Source organism: Penaeus vannamei, chromosome 3, assembly GCF_042767895.1.
Source record: "Penaeus vannamei isolate JL-2024 chromosome 3, ASM4276789v1, whole genome shotgun sequence".
NCBI classification, from domain to species: Eukaryota; Metazoa; Arthropoda; class Malacostraca; order Decapoda; family Penaeidae; genus Penaeus; species Penaeus vannamei.
This window is the reverse complement of record NC_091551.1, coordinates 43,725,170-43,740,460: the sequence shown is the minus strand read 5'-3', so window position 1 is coordinate 43,740,460 and position 15,291 is coordinate 43,725,170. Positions and strand designations below refer to the sequence as shown.

Here is a 15,291-nt window from a genome sequence, read left to right as displayed (position 1 = left end):
CTGTTTATACATATATATAAATATATAGATATACAAACATATATATGCTTATATGTGTATACATATGTATTTATATACACATACATATAAATATAAATAAATAAATGTATATATATAAACATACATATGTATACACATACATATATACACACACACACACACACACACACACACACATATATATATATATATATATATATATATATATATATATATATATATATATATATATGTATACAACCAAGACGATTTCCCGGCGCAAACGTTTGTGATTCGCCGCGCGTGTTGACAGCGAAGCCCACAAATGAGTCGGCCAACCACGTGTCCTCAGTCACAGGGGATGTAGCTCAAGTGGTAGAGCGCTCGCTTAGCATGTGAGAGGTACGGGGATCGATACCCCGCATCTCCAACTTACTTTTAGCTTCAGTTGTTGATTGCCTTAAATAAATGGTTGTAAATATATGGAATGTATTTTTAGTATTTGGGAACTTCACTAGTTGGTAAAGTTGACCTAGAGTTGCCAATTAAAATGCAAAGCTTAAGGGTTGGATTTATTTTCTTTCAATAATTAATCATATGTCTTACGAGTAACTTTACAATGATCGTAAATTACGTTTGGTCATTAACGAAAGCATTTTATTCCAATCACAATAGACTTGGTGACTCACTCTCAATCTCATCTGCTTTTTAATCCCTTTCCTTCTTGACTCTTTGTCTCTATGTATATATGTATACATATATATTCATATACACATTCATATCAATTTAAACCCCATGAAATATACTGTAATCTTTATAAACAATAACCCATTTCTAAATGGTAAATGTTTAAAAACAACGTTCACAAACCGGACAACCAAGACGATTTCCCGGCGCAAACGTTTGTGATTCGCCGCGCGTGTTGGCAGCGAAGCCCACAACAGACACGGCCAACCACTCAATTTACCACAGGGGATGTAGCTCAAGTGGTAGAGCGCTCGCTTAGCATGTGAGAGGTACGGGGATCGATACCCCGCATCTCCAGCTTACATTTAGTTTCAGTCGTTTATTGCCTTCAAGAATTTAGTGTATATTGTGGAAATGCCACCTGACACAAAACAGATCAGTCGCAAACATCAGCTATTACAGACGAATGAGTGAGACAAAATGTAAATTTCCGTCTGTGTGAGTGCTGTCCACGTGCCCTGTATGTGATATGACCAGCATGACCCCTGGGCGGTCATGCTGGGTCAGCATCGCTCGATGGGCACTGGGCGCCAGCCTGCCCGGGTCGTCTCTGTTACTATCCGCCATTGTGTCTCCGCGCCTCGAGTGTACAGCAACGGAACTAAAATTAACTCGAGTATTTAACCCATTAATCCATATCATGTGTATCTATATGTATTGATAGTTTGCTAAGTAAGCAGAAATGGCAACGAACATTTAATTTGTTGCACGTATGATAAAGACCAATGATAGCTGCAACACATTGGTAACAGTGACACGTCCCTCGCACCTATGGGAAGAGCGATTCGCCAACAGCAACAGTGATGACAGAACATATAGTGATTGTGCATAATCATTATTTGTGTGAAATAAAAAGGTTTCGTACACAAGATCCCACCGCTGCCAAAACTTCAGGCAACGTTACCTATACCAGAGAATTGAGACAATTTCCCGGCGCAAACGTTTGTGATTTGCCGCGCGTGTTGGCAGCGAATTTTACAATAGACCCGGCTGACCACTTATTTATCATCACAGGGGATGTAGCTCAAGTGGTAGAGCGCTCGCTTAGCATGTGAGAGGCACGGGGATCGATACCCCGCATCTCCAAATTACATTGAAATGCATGTTGCTTTACATAATTTTCTTTAAGTAAATGGTATGACTTTTTTGTCTTTGGGAACTTCAGTTGGCAATGTTAGCTTAGAGTTGCCAATTACAATACGAAGCATAAAGATTGGTTTCATTTTCTTTCCATTATTAATCGTGTCTCGTGATTATGCAACATTTAATACTTAACGAAAGTATTTATTCCAATTATTATCATTCTGGCGACTCACTCTCTTTCTCCTGCTTCATTCTCCCTTTCCTTCCTTGTTTTTCTCTCTCTGGTTCTCTCATTCGGCTTACTTAAGAGTAAATGCTTCCAGCTCACGAACTCGTGGACAGCGACAAATCCTTTTAAGAATATCAGAAATGCGTGTGGATACATATACATATATATTCATATATATACACATATGTATGTATATATACATATATATGTATGCATGCGTATATGCATACATATGTATATATGCATATAAACATGTCTACATATATATGCACATATATATATATATATACATATATACACATATACCTATACATACACACATGTATATACGTATACAAATATATATTCATACACATAAATATATACATTTATATATATACCTATATATCTATTCATATATATATACATATATATATATATATATATATATATATATATATATATATATATATATATATATATATATATATATACACATGAGTGTTGATACTATTGTAAAAAAAAAACATAATGAACAAACTATTTCAATAAATTTAGTCTGTGCATTGTAGGATTTTCCCAATTTGCAATTAAAACGTGAGATTTGAATCAAGAGCGTCAGATTATCCACTGAAGTAAAATAAAAAAAAACTCCATTAATCAGCAGACTTGGATGCTGAGGCAACTGCATTCAAGACCGACTCCCAATATTTCCTTATATCTGACAAGATTTAATTTCATGCCCCAACGAGAGCACCACGATTGAATCATCAGGTCAACAGGGAGACTGTCAGCTATTATTAGCCGAGTTGCCGGAGAAGGACTATCAGCATAGAGATAAGTAACATCAGCATATGGCATCTTATTGGTAATGCCTGGTATCGCCTGGATATATAATGAAGAGCAAAGGGCCAAGAACACTGCCCTGAGGAACACCAGAGGACACACGGGAATACGAGATAAAACTACCATCAACATGAACACGCTGCTGTTCACCAAATCAAAATTCAATCAAATTAGTTTTAACTTTACCACCAACACCAACAGACTGCAACTTTAAAATAAAATCTTATAGTTAAGTGTCAAAAGCTGCACTATAATCCAGAGAAACAACCTTGACTCATGACCCTCATCCGAAGCAGATTGCACTTCATGCACCAGTATAAGCAATGCATCATTACAACCGAGTCCCTTTCGAAATCTGAAAGAAACGGTCTCAAATATACAAAAACACGATTGACCAGCAATGTTTAAACAATCTTAGATAATATCGGTGTAATTGAGATTGGTCTATGTAGGTGAAGATTAGTGGGTCTTTGGGCATTGGGGTAACATGTATATATATGTATATATGCATATACGTTAATATCTATATGCATCTATACGTACATATAAGTATATATATGTAAATATATATATACATATGTATATATATGCATGTCGATTGAGTGAATTTGTACTTCATTTCCACCGAATGAACTGTTCTTAAAAGTTTTCTTTAACGCCGTTCATGCGTTTGTGAGGTGGAAGCATTTACTCTAAGTAAGCCGATCGAGAGAACAAAAGAGAGTCAAAAAGGGAAAGGGAGAACAATAGAGAGAGTGTCACCAGGACAATTACAATGGAATAAATGTTTTCGTTAATCATCAGACATTGCATATTTACGAGATAAATCATCAAGCCCATTGTAAAGTGAAAACTAAGACAAGAGGCGTGATTATTCACTAAAACCGACCTTTAAGCTTTGCAATGTAAAAGCCAACCTTACCAAGCGAAGTTCCTCAATACTAAAGAAACATATCATATATTTACAATGAGTTACCTAAAGGCAATCAACAACTGAAGCTAAAAATAAGCTGGAAACAACCTTAACTCGAGATCCTTTTTTAAAGCAAACTGCATTTCATGCATCAACATAAACATTGCATCATTACAGCTGAGTCCCTTTCTAAATCTGGAAGAAAAGGTCTCAAATATACAAAAAGACAATTGACCAGCAAAGGTTAAACAATCTTAGATAATATCGGTGAAATTGATATAGGCCTATGTAGGTGAAGATTAGTGGGCCCTTGGGCATTGGGGTAACATGTATATATATGTATATATATATATATATATATATATATATATATATATATATATATATATATATATATATATATATATATATATGCATATATACGTACACATAAGTATATACATGTAAATATATATGCACACATGTATACTTATGTATATAGATATATGCATGTCGAATGAGTGAATTTGTACTTCATTTCCAATGAGTAAATTGTTCTTAAAAGATTTCTTTAACGCCGTTCATGCGTTTGTGAGGTGGAAGCATTTACTCTAAGTAAGCCAATTGAGAGAACAAAAGAGAGAGTCAAAGAAGGAAAGAGAGTGACAACAATAGAGAGAATGTCACCAGGACGATTAATAGAATGTTTTCGTTAATCATCAAACATTGCATATTTACGAGAAGAATCATCAAGCCCATTGTAAAGTGAAAACTGAGAAGACAAGAGGCGTGATTATTCATTAAAACCAACCTTTAAGCTTTGTAATGTAACGCAACTTTTAACCAACTTTAACAAGCTAAGTTCCTAAACACACACACACACAAAAAAACAAACTTACCATATATTTACAACGAGTTACCTAAAGGCAATCAACAACTGAAGCTAAAAATAAGTTGGAGACGCGGGGTATCGATCCCCGTGCCTCTCACATGCTAAGCGAGCGCTCTACCACTTGAGCTACATCCCCTGTAACTGAGGACACGTGGTTGGCCGAGTCTGTTGTGGGCTTCGCTGCCAACACGCTCTCCGAATCACAAACGTTTACGGGAGGAAAACGTCTCGCTTGTCCAGGTTGGTGAACTCGCACTTTACCACAGGGGATGTAGCTCAAGTGTCGAATGAGTGAATTTGTACTTCATTTCCAATGAGTAAACTGTTCTTAAAAGATTTCTTTAACGCCGTTCATGCGTTTGTGAGGTGGAAGCATTTACTCTAGGTAAGCCGATTGAAAGAACAAAAGAGAGAGTCAAAGAAGGAAAGAGAGTGACAACAATAGAGAGAATGTCACCAGGACGATTAATAAAATGTTTTCGTTAATCATCAGACATTGCATATTTACGAGTTAAACCATCAAGCCCATTGTAAAGTGAAAACTGAGAAGACAAGAGGCGTGATTATTCATTAAAACCGACCTTTAAGCTTTGCAATATAACTGGCAACTCTAAGCCAACTTTATCAAGGTAAGTTTCTAAATACAAAAAAAAAAAAAAACATACCATATATTTACAACATATTCTTTAAGGCAATCAAGAACTGAAGCTAGAAGTAAGTTGGAGATGCGGGGTATCGATCCCCGTACCTCTCACATGCTAAGCGAGCGCTCTACCACTTGAGCTACATCCCCTGTGGTAATAAGAGAATGGTTGGCCGTGTCTATTGTGGGCTTCGCTGCCAACACGTGTGGCGAATCACTAACGTTTTAGGCGGGGAATTGTCTGGTTTGCTGAACGTTGAAGTTTTTTAATAAATGTTATCTACAGATGATTTATTGACTATTGGGATTGCAGTATATTTCATGGCGTTTAACCATATATATACACAAATATATACATATATATGCATATATATAATATATATCAACTTCAACCCCATGAAATATAAACAATCAACAATTCCTAAACCGCAGTTATATATATAAACAACGTTGACCAAACTGAAAAGTGAGACGTTTTCCCCGCGCAAACGTTTATGATTCGCAGCGGAGCCACAAGAGACACGACTAACTAAACACTTTACCACAGGGGATGTAGCTCAAGTGGTAGAGCGCTCGCTTAGCATGTGAGAGGTACGGGGATCGATACCCCGCATCTCCAACTTACATTTAGCTTCAGTCGTTTATTGCTTTCAAGAATTTAGTGTATACTGTGAAAATAACACCACACATAAGCATAGCAGATCAGTCGCAAACATCAGCTATTACAGACGAACGAGTGAGATAAAAAGAATATAAATTTCCGCGTGTATGTGGGTGAGTGCTGTCCACGTGTCCTGTATGTTATATGACCAGCACGATCCCTGGACGGTTGTGCTGGGTCAGCAACACATTGGTAATAGTGACACGTCCCTCGCGCATATGGGAGGTGCGATTCGCCAACAGCAACAGTGATGAGAGAACATATAGTGATTGTGCATAATCATTATTTGTTCGAAATTAAAAGGTATCGTACACAAGATCCCACCGCTGGCAAAACTTCAGGCAACGTTACCTATACGAGAGAATTGAGACAATTTCCCGACGCAAACGTTTGTGATTTGCCGCGCGTGTTGGCAGCGAATTTTACAATAAACACAGCCAACCACTTATTATCACAGGGGATGTAGCTCAAGTGGTAGAGCGCTCGCTTAGCATGTGAGAGGTACGGGGATCGATACCCCAACTTTTATTATGCATTAATTGTTTATTGCCTTCAAGAATTCAGTGTATATTGTGTAAATACCACCAGACACAAGCATAACAGATCAATCACAAACAGCAGCTATTACAGACGAATGAGTGAGACAAAATGTAAATTACCGTGTGTGGGTGGGTCAGTGCTGCTCACGTGTCCTGCATGTGATACGACCAGCATGACCCCTGGGCGGTCATGCTGGGTCAGCATCGCTCGATGGGCACTGGGCGCCGGCCTGCCCGGGTCGTCTCTGTTACTATCCGCCATTGTGTCTCCGCGTCCCGAGTGTACAGCAACGGAACTATGGGAGGACCTATGGGACGTGACGTTAATCAGCAGACTTAGATGCTGAGACAACTATGTTCTTGACAGACTCCCAATAATTTCCTTGGACTTGACATGATTTAATTTCATGCCCCAACGAGAGCACCATGATTGAATCATCATGAGGTCAACAGGAAGACTGTCATCCACGATTTGCCTAGTTGCCGGAGAAGGAATATCAGCATAGAGATAAGTAACATCAGCAAATGGCATCTTATTGGTAATGCCGGACCACATATCGCTTGGATATAAAATGAAGAGCAAAGGGCCAAGAACACTACCTTGAGGAACACTAGAATGCACACGGGAATACGAGCTAAAACTACCATCAACATGAACATGCTTCTGTCTACCATATCAAAATTGAATTAAAATACTTATAACTTTACCACCAACAGACAGCAACTTAAAAATAAAATGTGATTAACAGCGTCAAAAGCTGCACTAAAAACCGGAGAAACAACCTTGACTCAAGACCCTTTTTTAAAGCAAACTGCATTTCATTCACCAACATAAACATTGCATCATTACAGCTGAGTACCTTTCTAAATCTGGAAGAAAAGGTCTCAAATATATAAAAAGACGATTGACCAGCAAAGGTTAAACAATCTTAGATAATATCGGTGTAACTGATATTGGCCTATGTGGGTGAAGATTAGTGGGCCCTTGGGCATTGGGGTAACATGTATATATATATATATATATATATATATATATATATATATATATGCATATATGCATATACGTAAATATCTAAATGTATATATACGTACATATGCGTAAATATATATACACATTACTTATGTATATATATGCATGTCGAATGAGTGAATTTGTACTTCATTTCCACCTAGTAAACTGTTCTTAAAAGGTTTCTTTAACGCCGTTCATGCGTTTGTGAGGTGGAAGCATTTACTCTAGGTAAGCCGATTGAGAGAACAAAAGAGAGAGTCAAAAAAGGAAAGGGAGAAAGAAGAACAATAGAGAGAGGGTCACCAGGACAATTACAATGGAATAAATGTTTTCGTTAATCATCAAACATCTTTGCAATGTAAAAGCCAACCTTATCAAGCGAAGTTCCTAAATACTAAAGAAACATACCATATATTTATACAACGAGTTACCTAAAGGCAATCAACAACCGAAGCTAAAAATTAGTTGGAGATGCGGGGTATCGATCCCCGTACCTCTCACATGCTAAGCGAGCGCTCTACCACTTGAGCTACATCCCCTGTGGTAATAAGTGAGTGGTTGGCCGTGTCGGTTGTGGGCTTCGCTGCCAACACGTGCGGCGAATCACAAACGTTTGCGGGAGAAAACGTCTCGCTTGTCCAGGTTAGTGAACTCGCACTTTATCACAGGGGATGTAGCTCAAGTGGTAGAGCGCTCGCTTAGCATGTGAGAGGTACGGGGATCGATACCCCGCATCTCCAGCTTATTTTTAGCATTAGTTGTTCATTGCCTTCAAGAATTTAGTGTATATTGTGGAAATTCTACAAGACACAAACATAGTAGATCAGTCACAAACATCAGGCGAATGACTGAAAGAAAAAGAATGTAAATATCTGTGCGTATGTGGGTGAGTGCTGTTCACGTGTCCTGTATGTGATATGACCAGCATGACCCCTGGGCGGTCATGCTGGGTCAGCATCGCTCGATGGGCACTGGGCGCCGGCCTGCCCGGGTCGTCTCTCTTACTATCCGCCATTGTGGTGTCTCCGCGCCTCGAGTGTACAGCAACGAAACTAAACACACACACACACACACACACACACACACACACACACACACACACACACACACACACATATATATATATATATATATATATATATATATATATATATATATATATGTTTATATATATGCATGTCGAATGAGTGAATTTGTACTTCATTTCCACCGAGAAAACTGCTCCTAAAAGGTTTCATTAACGCCGTTCATGCGTTTGTGAGGTGGAACCATTTACTCTAAGTAAGCCAATTGAGAGAACAAAAGAGAGAGTCAAAGAAGGAAAGAGAGTGACAACAATAGAGAGAATGTCACCAGGACGATTAATAAAATGTTTTCGTTAATCATCAGACATTGCATATTTACGAGTTAAACCATCAAGCCCATTGTAAAGTGAAAACTGAGAAGACAAGAGGCTTGATTATTCACTAAAACCGACCTTTAAGCTTTGCAATGTAACTGGCAACTCTAAGCCAACCTTACCAAGCGAAGTTCCTAAATACAGAAAAAAAACATATAAAAGGCAATCAACAACTGGAGCTAAAAATTAGTTGGAGATGCGGGGTATCGATCCCCGTACCTCTCACATGCTAAGCGAGCGCTCTACCACTTGAGCTACATCCCCTGTGGTAATAAGTATGTGGTTGGCAGTGTGTGTTTTGTGCTTCGCTGCCAACACGCGCGGCAAATCACAAACGTTTGCGCGGTTTATCGTTTATAGGGATTACAGTATGTTTCATGGGAATTCAGTTGAAATACATGTACATAGTTATACATACATGCATATAGGTATAGGCCTATATGTATGGATATACATGTGTGTACAGCTACACAGAGAGCCATCGTTAGGAGTGGTAACAACCAATAACGATCAGAAATTACGGAAGGGTCGGTAATTTGTTTCGAATTTGTCTCGTTCTGACTTATTTCAAGTAGTCGTTTCAGAATTAATCTGGGTTCACTGTAAGATATTTTCATTTCCGTAAAGTATGGGAAATGCCTTGCAATATTCAGTTGAGTCACGCACATCCAAAGTATTTAGAAAATTAGTATAAGTATCGTTTTTTCTGTCAGAATGTTTACCATGATTTTCTAACATTTTTCTATGTAGCTGTACATATGTATACACAGATATATATATATATATATATATATATATATATATATATATATATACACACAAATATACTGCAATTCCTAAAGGCATAAACTATTTCTAAACCGAAATAGTTAGACTTCAGAGAACGTTCACCAAACTGACAATCGAGACGATTTTTCTTCGCAAACGTTTGTGATTCGCCGCGAGTGTTGGCAGCGAAGCCCACAATAGACACGGCCAACCACTCACTTATTACCACAGGGGATGTAGCTGGTAGAGCGCTCGCTTAGCATGTGAGAGGTACGGGGATCGATACCCCGCATCTCCAACTTATGTTTAGCATTAATTGTTTATTGACTTTAAGAATTCAGTGTATGTTGTCTAAATACCACCAAACACAAGCATGACAGATCAATCACCAACAGCAGCTATTACAGACGAATGAGTGAGACAAAATGCAAATTTCCGTGTGTGTGAGTGCTGTCCACGTGTCCTGTATGTGATACGACCAGCATGACCCCTGGGCGGTCATGCTGGGTCAGCATCGCTGCATGGGCACTGGGCGCCGGCCTGCCCGGGTCGTCTCTCTGTTACTATCCGCCATTGTGTCTCCGCGTCCCGGTTGTACAGCAATGGGAGGACCTATGGGACGTGACGTTAATCAGCAGACTTAGATGCTGAGACAACTACGTTCTTGACCGACTCCCAATAATTTCCTTGGAATTGACATGATTTAATTTCATGCTCCAACGAGAGCACCATGATTGAATCATCATCAGGTCATCAGCTATTATTTGCCTAGTTGCCTTAGAAGGAATATCAGCATAGAGATAAGTAACATCAGCGTATGGCATCTCATTGGTAATGCCGGACCACATATCGCTTGGATATAAAATGAGGAGCAAAGGGCCAAGAACACTACCCTGAGGAACCCCAGATGACACGGGAATACGAGCTAAAACTACCATCAACATGAACACGCTGCTGTCTACCAGATCAAAATTCAGTTAAGACACTTAAAACTTTAGCACCAACAGACTGCATCTTATAAATCAAATCTCGTGCACTTCATGAACCGACATAACCAATGCATCATTACAGCCGAGTTCCTTTCTAAAACTAAACTTAGTCTCTGGAAGAAACGGTCCCAAATGTACAAAAAGACGTTTGACACGCAAGCGTTCAAAAACCTTAGATAAAATTGGTGTAATTGAAATGGGCCTTTGTAGGTGAAGACTAGTGAGCCCTTGATCATTGGGGTAACATTTATATATATATATATATATATATATATATATATATATATATATATATACATATACATATACACGCAAATATCTCTATCTCTATATATTTACACACGCACACATATATATGTGTGTACATATATATATATATATATGTATATATATATGTATATATATATATATATATACACACACACACACACACACACACACACACACATACACACACACACACACACACACACACACACACATATATATATATATATATATATATACACATGTCGAATGAGTGAATTTGTACTTTATTTTCACTCTTTAACGTCGTTCATGCGTTTGTGAGATGGAAGCATTTACTCTAAGTAAGGCGACTGAGAGAATAAAAATGTCACCATGACGATTAATATAATGTTTTCGTTAATCATCAAACATTGCATATTTACGAGTTAAACCATCAAGCCCATTGTAAAGTGAAAACTTAGAAGACAAGAGGCGTGATTATTCATTAAAACCGACCATTAAGCTTTGCAATGTAACTGGCAACTTTAAATCAACTTTACGAAGCTAAGTTTCTAAATATATATAAAAAAAATATATATATATTTACAATATATTCTTTAAGGCAATCAACAATTGAAGTTAAATGCAAGTTGGAGATGCGGGGTATCGATCCCCGTACCTCTCACATGCTAAGCGAGCGCTCTACCACTTGAGCTACATTCTCTGTGGTAAATTGTGTGGTTGGCTGTGTTTCTTGTGGGCTTCGCTGCCAACACGCGCGGCAAATCACAAACGTTTGCGCCGGGAAATCGTCTTGGTTGTCTGGTTTGCTGAACGTTAAAGTTTTTGAATATTTGTTATCTACAAAGGATTGATTGACTATTGGGATTGCAGTATATTTCATGGCATTTAAACATATATATACAAAAAAAAAAAAAAAAACATATATGCATATATATAATATATATCCTTTATACCCATGAAATATACTATAATCCCTGTAAACAATCAACCATTTCTAAACGGCAAATGCTTAAAAACAACGTTCACAAACCGGACAACCAAGACGATTTCCCGGCGCAAACGTTTGTGATTCGCCGCGCGTGTTGGCAGCGAAGCCCACAAGCGACACGGCCAACCACTCACTAATTACCACAGGGGATGTAGCTCAAGTGGTAGAGCGCTCGCTTAGCATGTGAGAGGTACGGGGATCGATACCCCGCATCTCCAGCTTACATTTAGCTTCAGTCGTTCATTGCCTTCAAGAATTTAGTGTATTTTGTGGAAATTCCACCAGACACAAGCATAACAGATCAGTCGCAAACATTAGACGCATGAGTGAGACAAAAAGAATGTAAATTTCCGTGTGTATGTGTGTGAGTGCTGTTCACGTTCCTGTATGTGATATGACCAGTATGACCCATGGGCGGTCATGCTGGGTCAGCATCGCTCGATGGGCACTGGGCGCCGGCCTGCCCGGGTCGTCTCTGTTACTATCCGCCATTGTGTCTGCGCGTCCCGAGTGTACAGCAACGGAACTAAACACACACACACACACACACACACACACACACACACACACACACACACATAGACACACACACACACACACACACACACACACACACACACACACACATATATATATATATATATATATATATATATATATATATATATATATATGTAATATATGTTTATATATATGCATGTCGAATGAGTGAATTTGTACTTCATTTCCACTGAGTAAACTGTTCTTAAAAGGTTTCCTTAACGCCGTTCATGCGTTTGTGAGGTGGAAGCATTTACTCTAAGTAAGCCGATTGAGAGAACAAAAGAGAGAGAGAAGGAAAGGAAGTGAGAACAATAGAGAGAGTGTCACCAGGACGATTAATAAAATGTTTTCGTTAATCATCAAACATTACATAGTTACGAGATAAACCATGAAGCCCATTATAAAGTGAAAACTGAGAAGACAACAGGCGTGATTATTCATTAAACTCTACATTTAAGCTTTGCAATGTAACTGGCAACTCTAAGCCAACCTTACCAAGCGGTTCCTAAATACTAAAGAAACATATCATATATTTACAACGAGTTACCTAAAGGCAATCAACAACTGAAGCTAAAAATAAGCTGGAGATGCGGGGTATCGATCCCCGTACCTCTCACATGCTAAGCGAGCGCTCTACCACTTGAGCTACATCCCCTGTGGTACAACGTGTGTGGTTGGCCGAGTCGGTTGTGGGCTTCGCTGCCAACACGCGCGGCGAATCACAAACGTTTTTGTCCAGGTTGGTGAACTCGCACTTTACCACAGGGGATGTAGCTCAAGTGGTAGAGCGCTCGCTTAGCATGTGAGAGGTACGGGGATCGATACCCCGCATCTCCAGCTTACATTTAGCTTTAGTTGTTTATTACCTTTAAGAATTTAGTGTCTATTGTGGAAATGCCACCTGACACAAGCATAACAAATCAGTCACAATCATCAGACGAATGAGTGAGCGAAAAAGAATGTATATTACCGTGTGTGTGAGTGCTGTTCACGTGTCCTGTATGTGATCTGACCAGCATGACCCCTGGGCGGTCATGCTGGGTCAGCATCGCTCGATGGGCACTGGGCGCCGGCCTGCCCGGGTCGTCTCTGTTACTATCCGCCATTGTGGTGTCTCGGAACTAAATTTGATTTGAGTATTTAACCCATTAATCCATATCGTGCACATCCATATGTAGTGACAGTTTGCTAAGTAAACAGAAATGACAACGAACATTTAATTTATTGCACGAATGAGAAAGACCAATGATAGCTGCAACACATTGGTAACAGTGACACGTGCCTCGCACCTATGGGAGGAGCGAATCGCCAACAGCAACAGTGATGACAGAACATATAGTGATTGTGCATAATCATTATTTGTGCGAAATATAAATGTTTCGTACACACGATCCCACCGCTGCCAAAACTTCATGCAACGTTACCTATACGAGAGAACTGAGACAATTTCCCGACGCAAACATTTGTGATTTGCCGCGCGTGTTGGCAGCGAATTTTACAATAGTATGTATACCACTTACTCTCCCTTGCCTCTGCAGACCCGAAGATGGAATCGAGGACGATTCCGAAACTGTTGTCTCACTTTCATCAATAAATCTAGTTTGTGCATTGTGGGTTTTTCTTCCATATTATCACACGGTATTGTGTTTTTCATTGCATATATATATACATATATACATAAAAATACACATGTATATACGTGCATATTCGTACACAAATATATATTCATACACATGTATATGCATACACATAAATATATACATTCATATATATACCTATATATTCATTCATATATATATATATATACAAATGAGTGGAAAAACACTAAAAATGATACTATGGTAGAAAATCATAATGAACAAACTATTTCAATAAATTTAGTCTGTGCATTGTGGGATTTTCCTATTTTGTAATCAAAACGTGAGATTTGAATCAAGAGCGTCAGATTATCCCCTGAAGCAAAAGAAACTCCATTAATCAGCAGACTTGGATGATGAGGCAACTGCGTTCTAGATCGACTCCCAATAATTTCCTTAGATCTGACAGGATTTAATTTCATGCCCCACCGAGAGCACCACGATTGAATCAGGTCAATAGTGAGACTGTCAACTATTATATGCCTAGTTGCTGGAGAAGGAATATCAGCATAGAGATAAGTGACATCAGTATATGGCATCTTATTGGTAATGCCGGACCACATATCGCTTGGATATAAAATGAAGAGCAAAGGGCCAAGAACACTACCCTGAGGAACCCCAGAGGACACACGGGAATACGAGCTAACGCTACCCTCAACATGATCACGCTGCTGTCTACCAGATCAAAATTCAATCAAATTACTTATAACTTTACCGCCAACACCAACAGACTGCAACTTTAAAATAAAATCTTATAATTAAGTGTCAAAAGCTGCACTAATATCCAGAGAAACAACCTTGATTCATGACCCTCACCTAAAGCAGATTGCACTTCATGCACCAGTACAAGCAATGCATCATTACAGCCGAGTCCCTTTCTAAATCTGAAAAATATACAAAAAGACGATTGACCAGCAATGGTTAAACAATCTTAGATAATATCGGTGTAACTGAGATTGGTCTTTGTAGGTGAAGATTAGTGGGTCTTTGGGCATTGGGGTAACATGTATATATATGTATATATGCATATACATTAATATCTATATGCATATATATGCATATATATATATATATATATATATATATATATATATATATAATATATATATATATATATATATATATATATATATATATATATATATATATATATATATATATATATATATATATGCGAGTAAACTGTTCCTGAAAGGTTTCCTTAACGCCGTTC

General features: G+C 38.4%; 1 protein-coding gene and 12 non-coding genes across 13 annotated transcripts in view; 7 read left to right on the top strand and 6 right to left on the bottom strand.

Moving 5' to 3' along the window:
* The window catches only part of LOC138859914 (uncharacterized), a 3,730-nt gene extending 2,437 nt beyond the window's left edge, over positions 1-1,293 (bottom strand). The window contains exon 1 of the mRNA XM_070116415.1: positions 1,131-1,293. Coding sequence (XP_069972516.1) covers positions 1,131-1,293 — 163 coding nt within the window. The remainder of the gene's footprint in view (positions 1-1,130) is intronic.
* On the top strand, positions 337-409 carry TRNAA-AGC (transfer RNA alanine (anticodon AGC)). Its single transcript has one exon. It is a non-coding gene; the product is annotated as a tRNA-Ala (tRNA).
* Positions 951-1,023, top strand: TRNAA-AGC (transfer RNA alanine (anticodon AGC)). The gene has a single exon. It is a non-coding gene; the product is annotated as a tRNA-Ala (tRNA).
* A 446-nt stretch (positions 1,294-1,739) lies between the features above and the next one.
* On the top strand, positions 1,740-1,812 carry TRNAA-AGC (transfer RNA alanine (anticodon AGC)). Its single transcript has one exon. It is a non-coding gene; the product is annotated as a tRNA-Ala (tRNA).
* Positions 1,813-4,710: 2,898 nt separating this feature from the next.
* TRNAA-AGC (transfer RNA alanine (anticodon AGC)) lies at positions 4,711-4,783 on the bottom strand. The gene has a single exon. It is a non-coding gene; the product is annotated as a tRNA-Ala (tRNA).
* A 584-nt stretch (positions 4,784-5,367) lies between these two features.
* Positions 5,368-5,440, bottom strand: TRNAA-AGC (transfer RNA alanine (anticodon AGC)). Its single transcript has one exon. It is a non-coding gene; the product is annotated as a tRNA-Ala (tRNA).
* A 396-nt stretch (positions 5,441-5,836) lies between these two features.
* On the top strand, positions 5,837-5,909 carry TRNAA-AGC (transfer RNA alanine (anticodon AGC)). The gene has a single exon. It is a non-coding gene; the product is annotated as a tRNA-Ala (tRNA).
* Positions 5,910-7,968: 2,059 nt separating this feature from the next.
* On the bottom strand, positions 7,969-8,041 carry TRNAA-AGC (transfer RNA alanine (anticodon AGC)). The gene has a single exon. It is a non-coding gene; the product is annotated as a tRNA-Ala (tRNA).
* A 128-nt stretch (positions 8,042-8,169) lies between these two features.
* On the top strand, positions 8,170-8,242 carry TRNAA-AGC (transfer RNA alanine (anticodon AGC)). Its single transcript has one exon. It is a non-coding gene; the product is annotated as a tRNA-Ala (tRNA).
* Positions 8,243-9,092: 850 nt separating this feature from the next.
* On the bottom strand, positions 9,093-9,165 carry TRNAA-AGC (transfer RNA alanine (anticodon AGC)). The gene has a single exon. It is a non-coding gene; the product is annotated as a tRNA-Ala (tRNA).
* Positions 9,166-12,043: 2,878 nt separating this feature from the next.
* On the top strand, positions 12,044-12,116 carry TRNAA-AGC (transfer RNA alanine (anticodon AGC)). The gene has a single exon. It is a non-coding gene; the product is annotated as a tRNA-Ala (tRNA).
* Positions 12,117-13,023: 907 nt separating this feature from the next.
* Positions 13,024-13,096, bottom strand: TRNAA-AGC (transfer RNA alanine (anticodon AGC)). The gene has a single exon. It is a non-coding gene; the product is annotated as a tRNA-Ala (tRNA).
* Positions 13,097-13,205: 109 nt separating this feature from the next.
* TRNAA-AGC (transfer RNA alanine (anticodon AGC)) lies at positions 13,206-13,278 on the top strand. Its single transcript has one exon. It is a non-coding gene; the product is annotated as a tRNA-Ala (tRNA).
* The last annotated feature ends 2,013 nt before the right edge of the window (positions 13,279-15,291 follow it).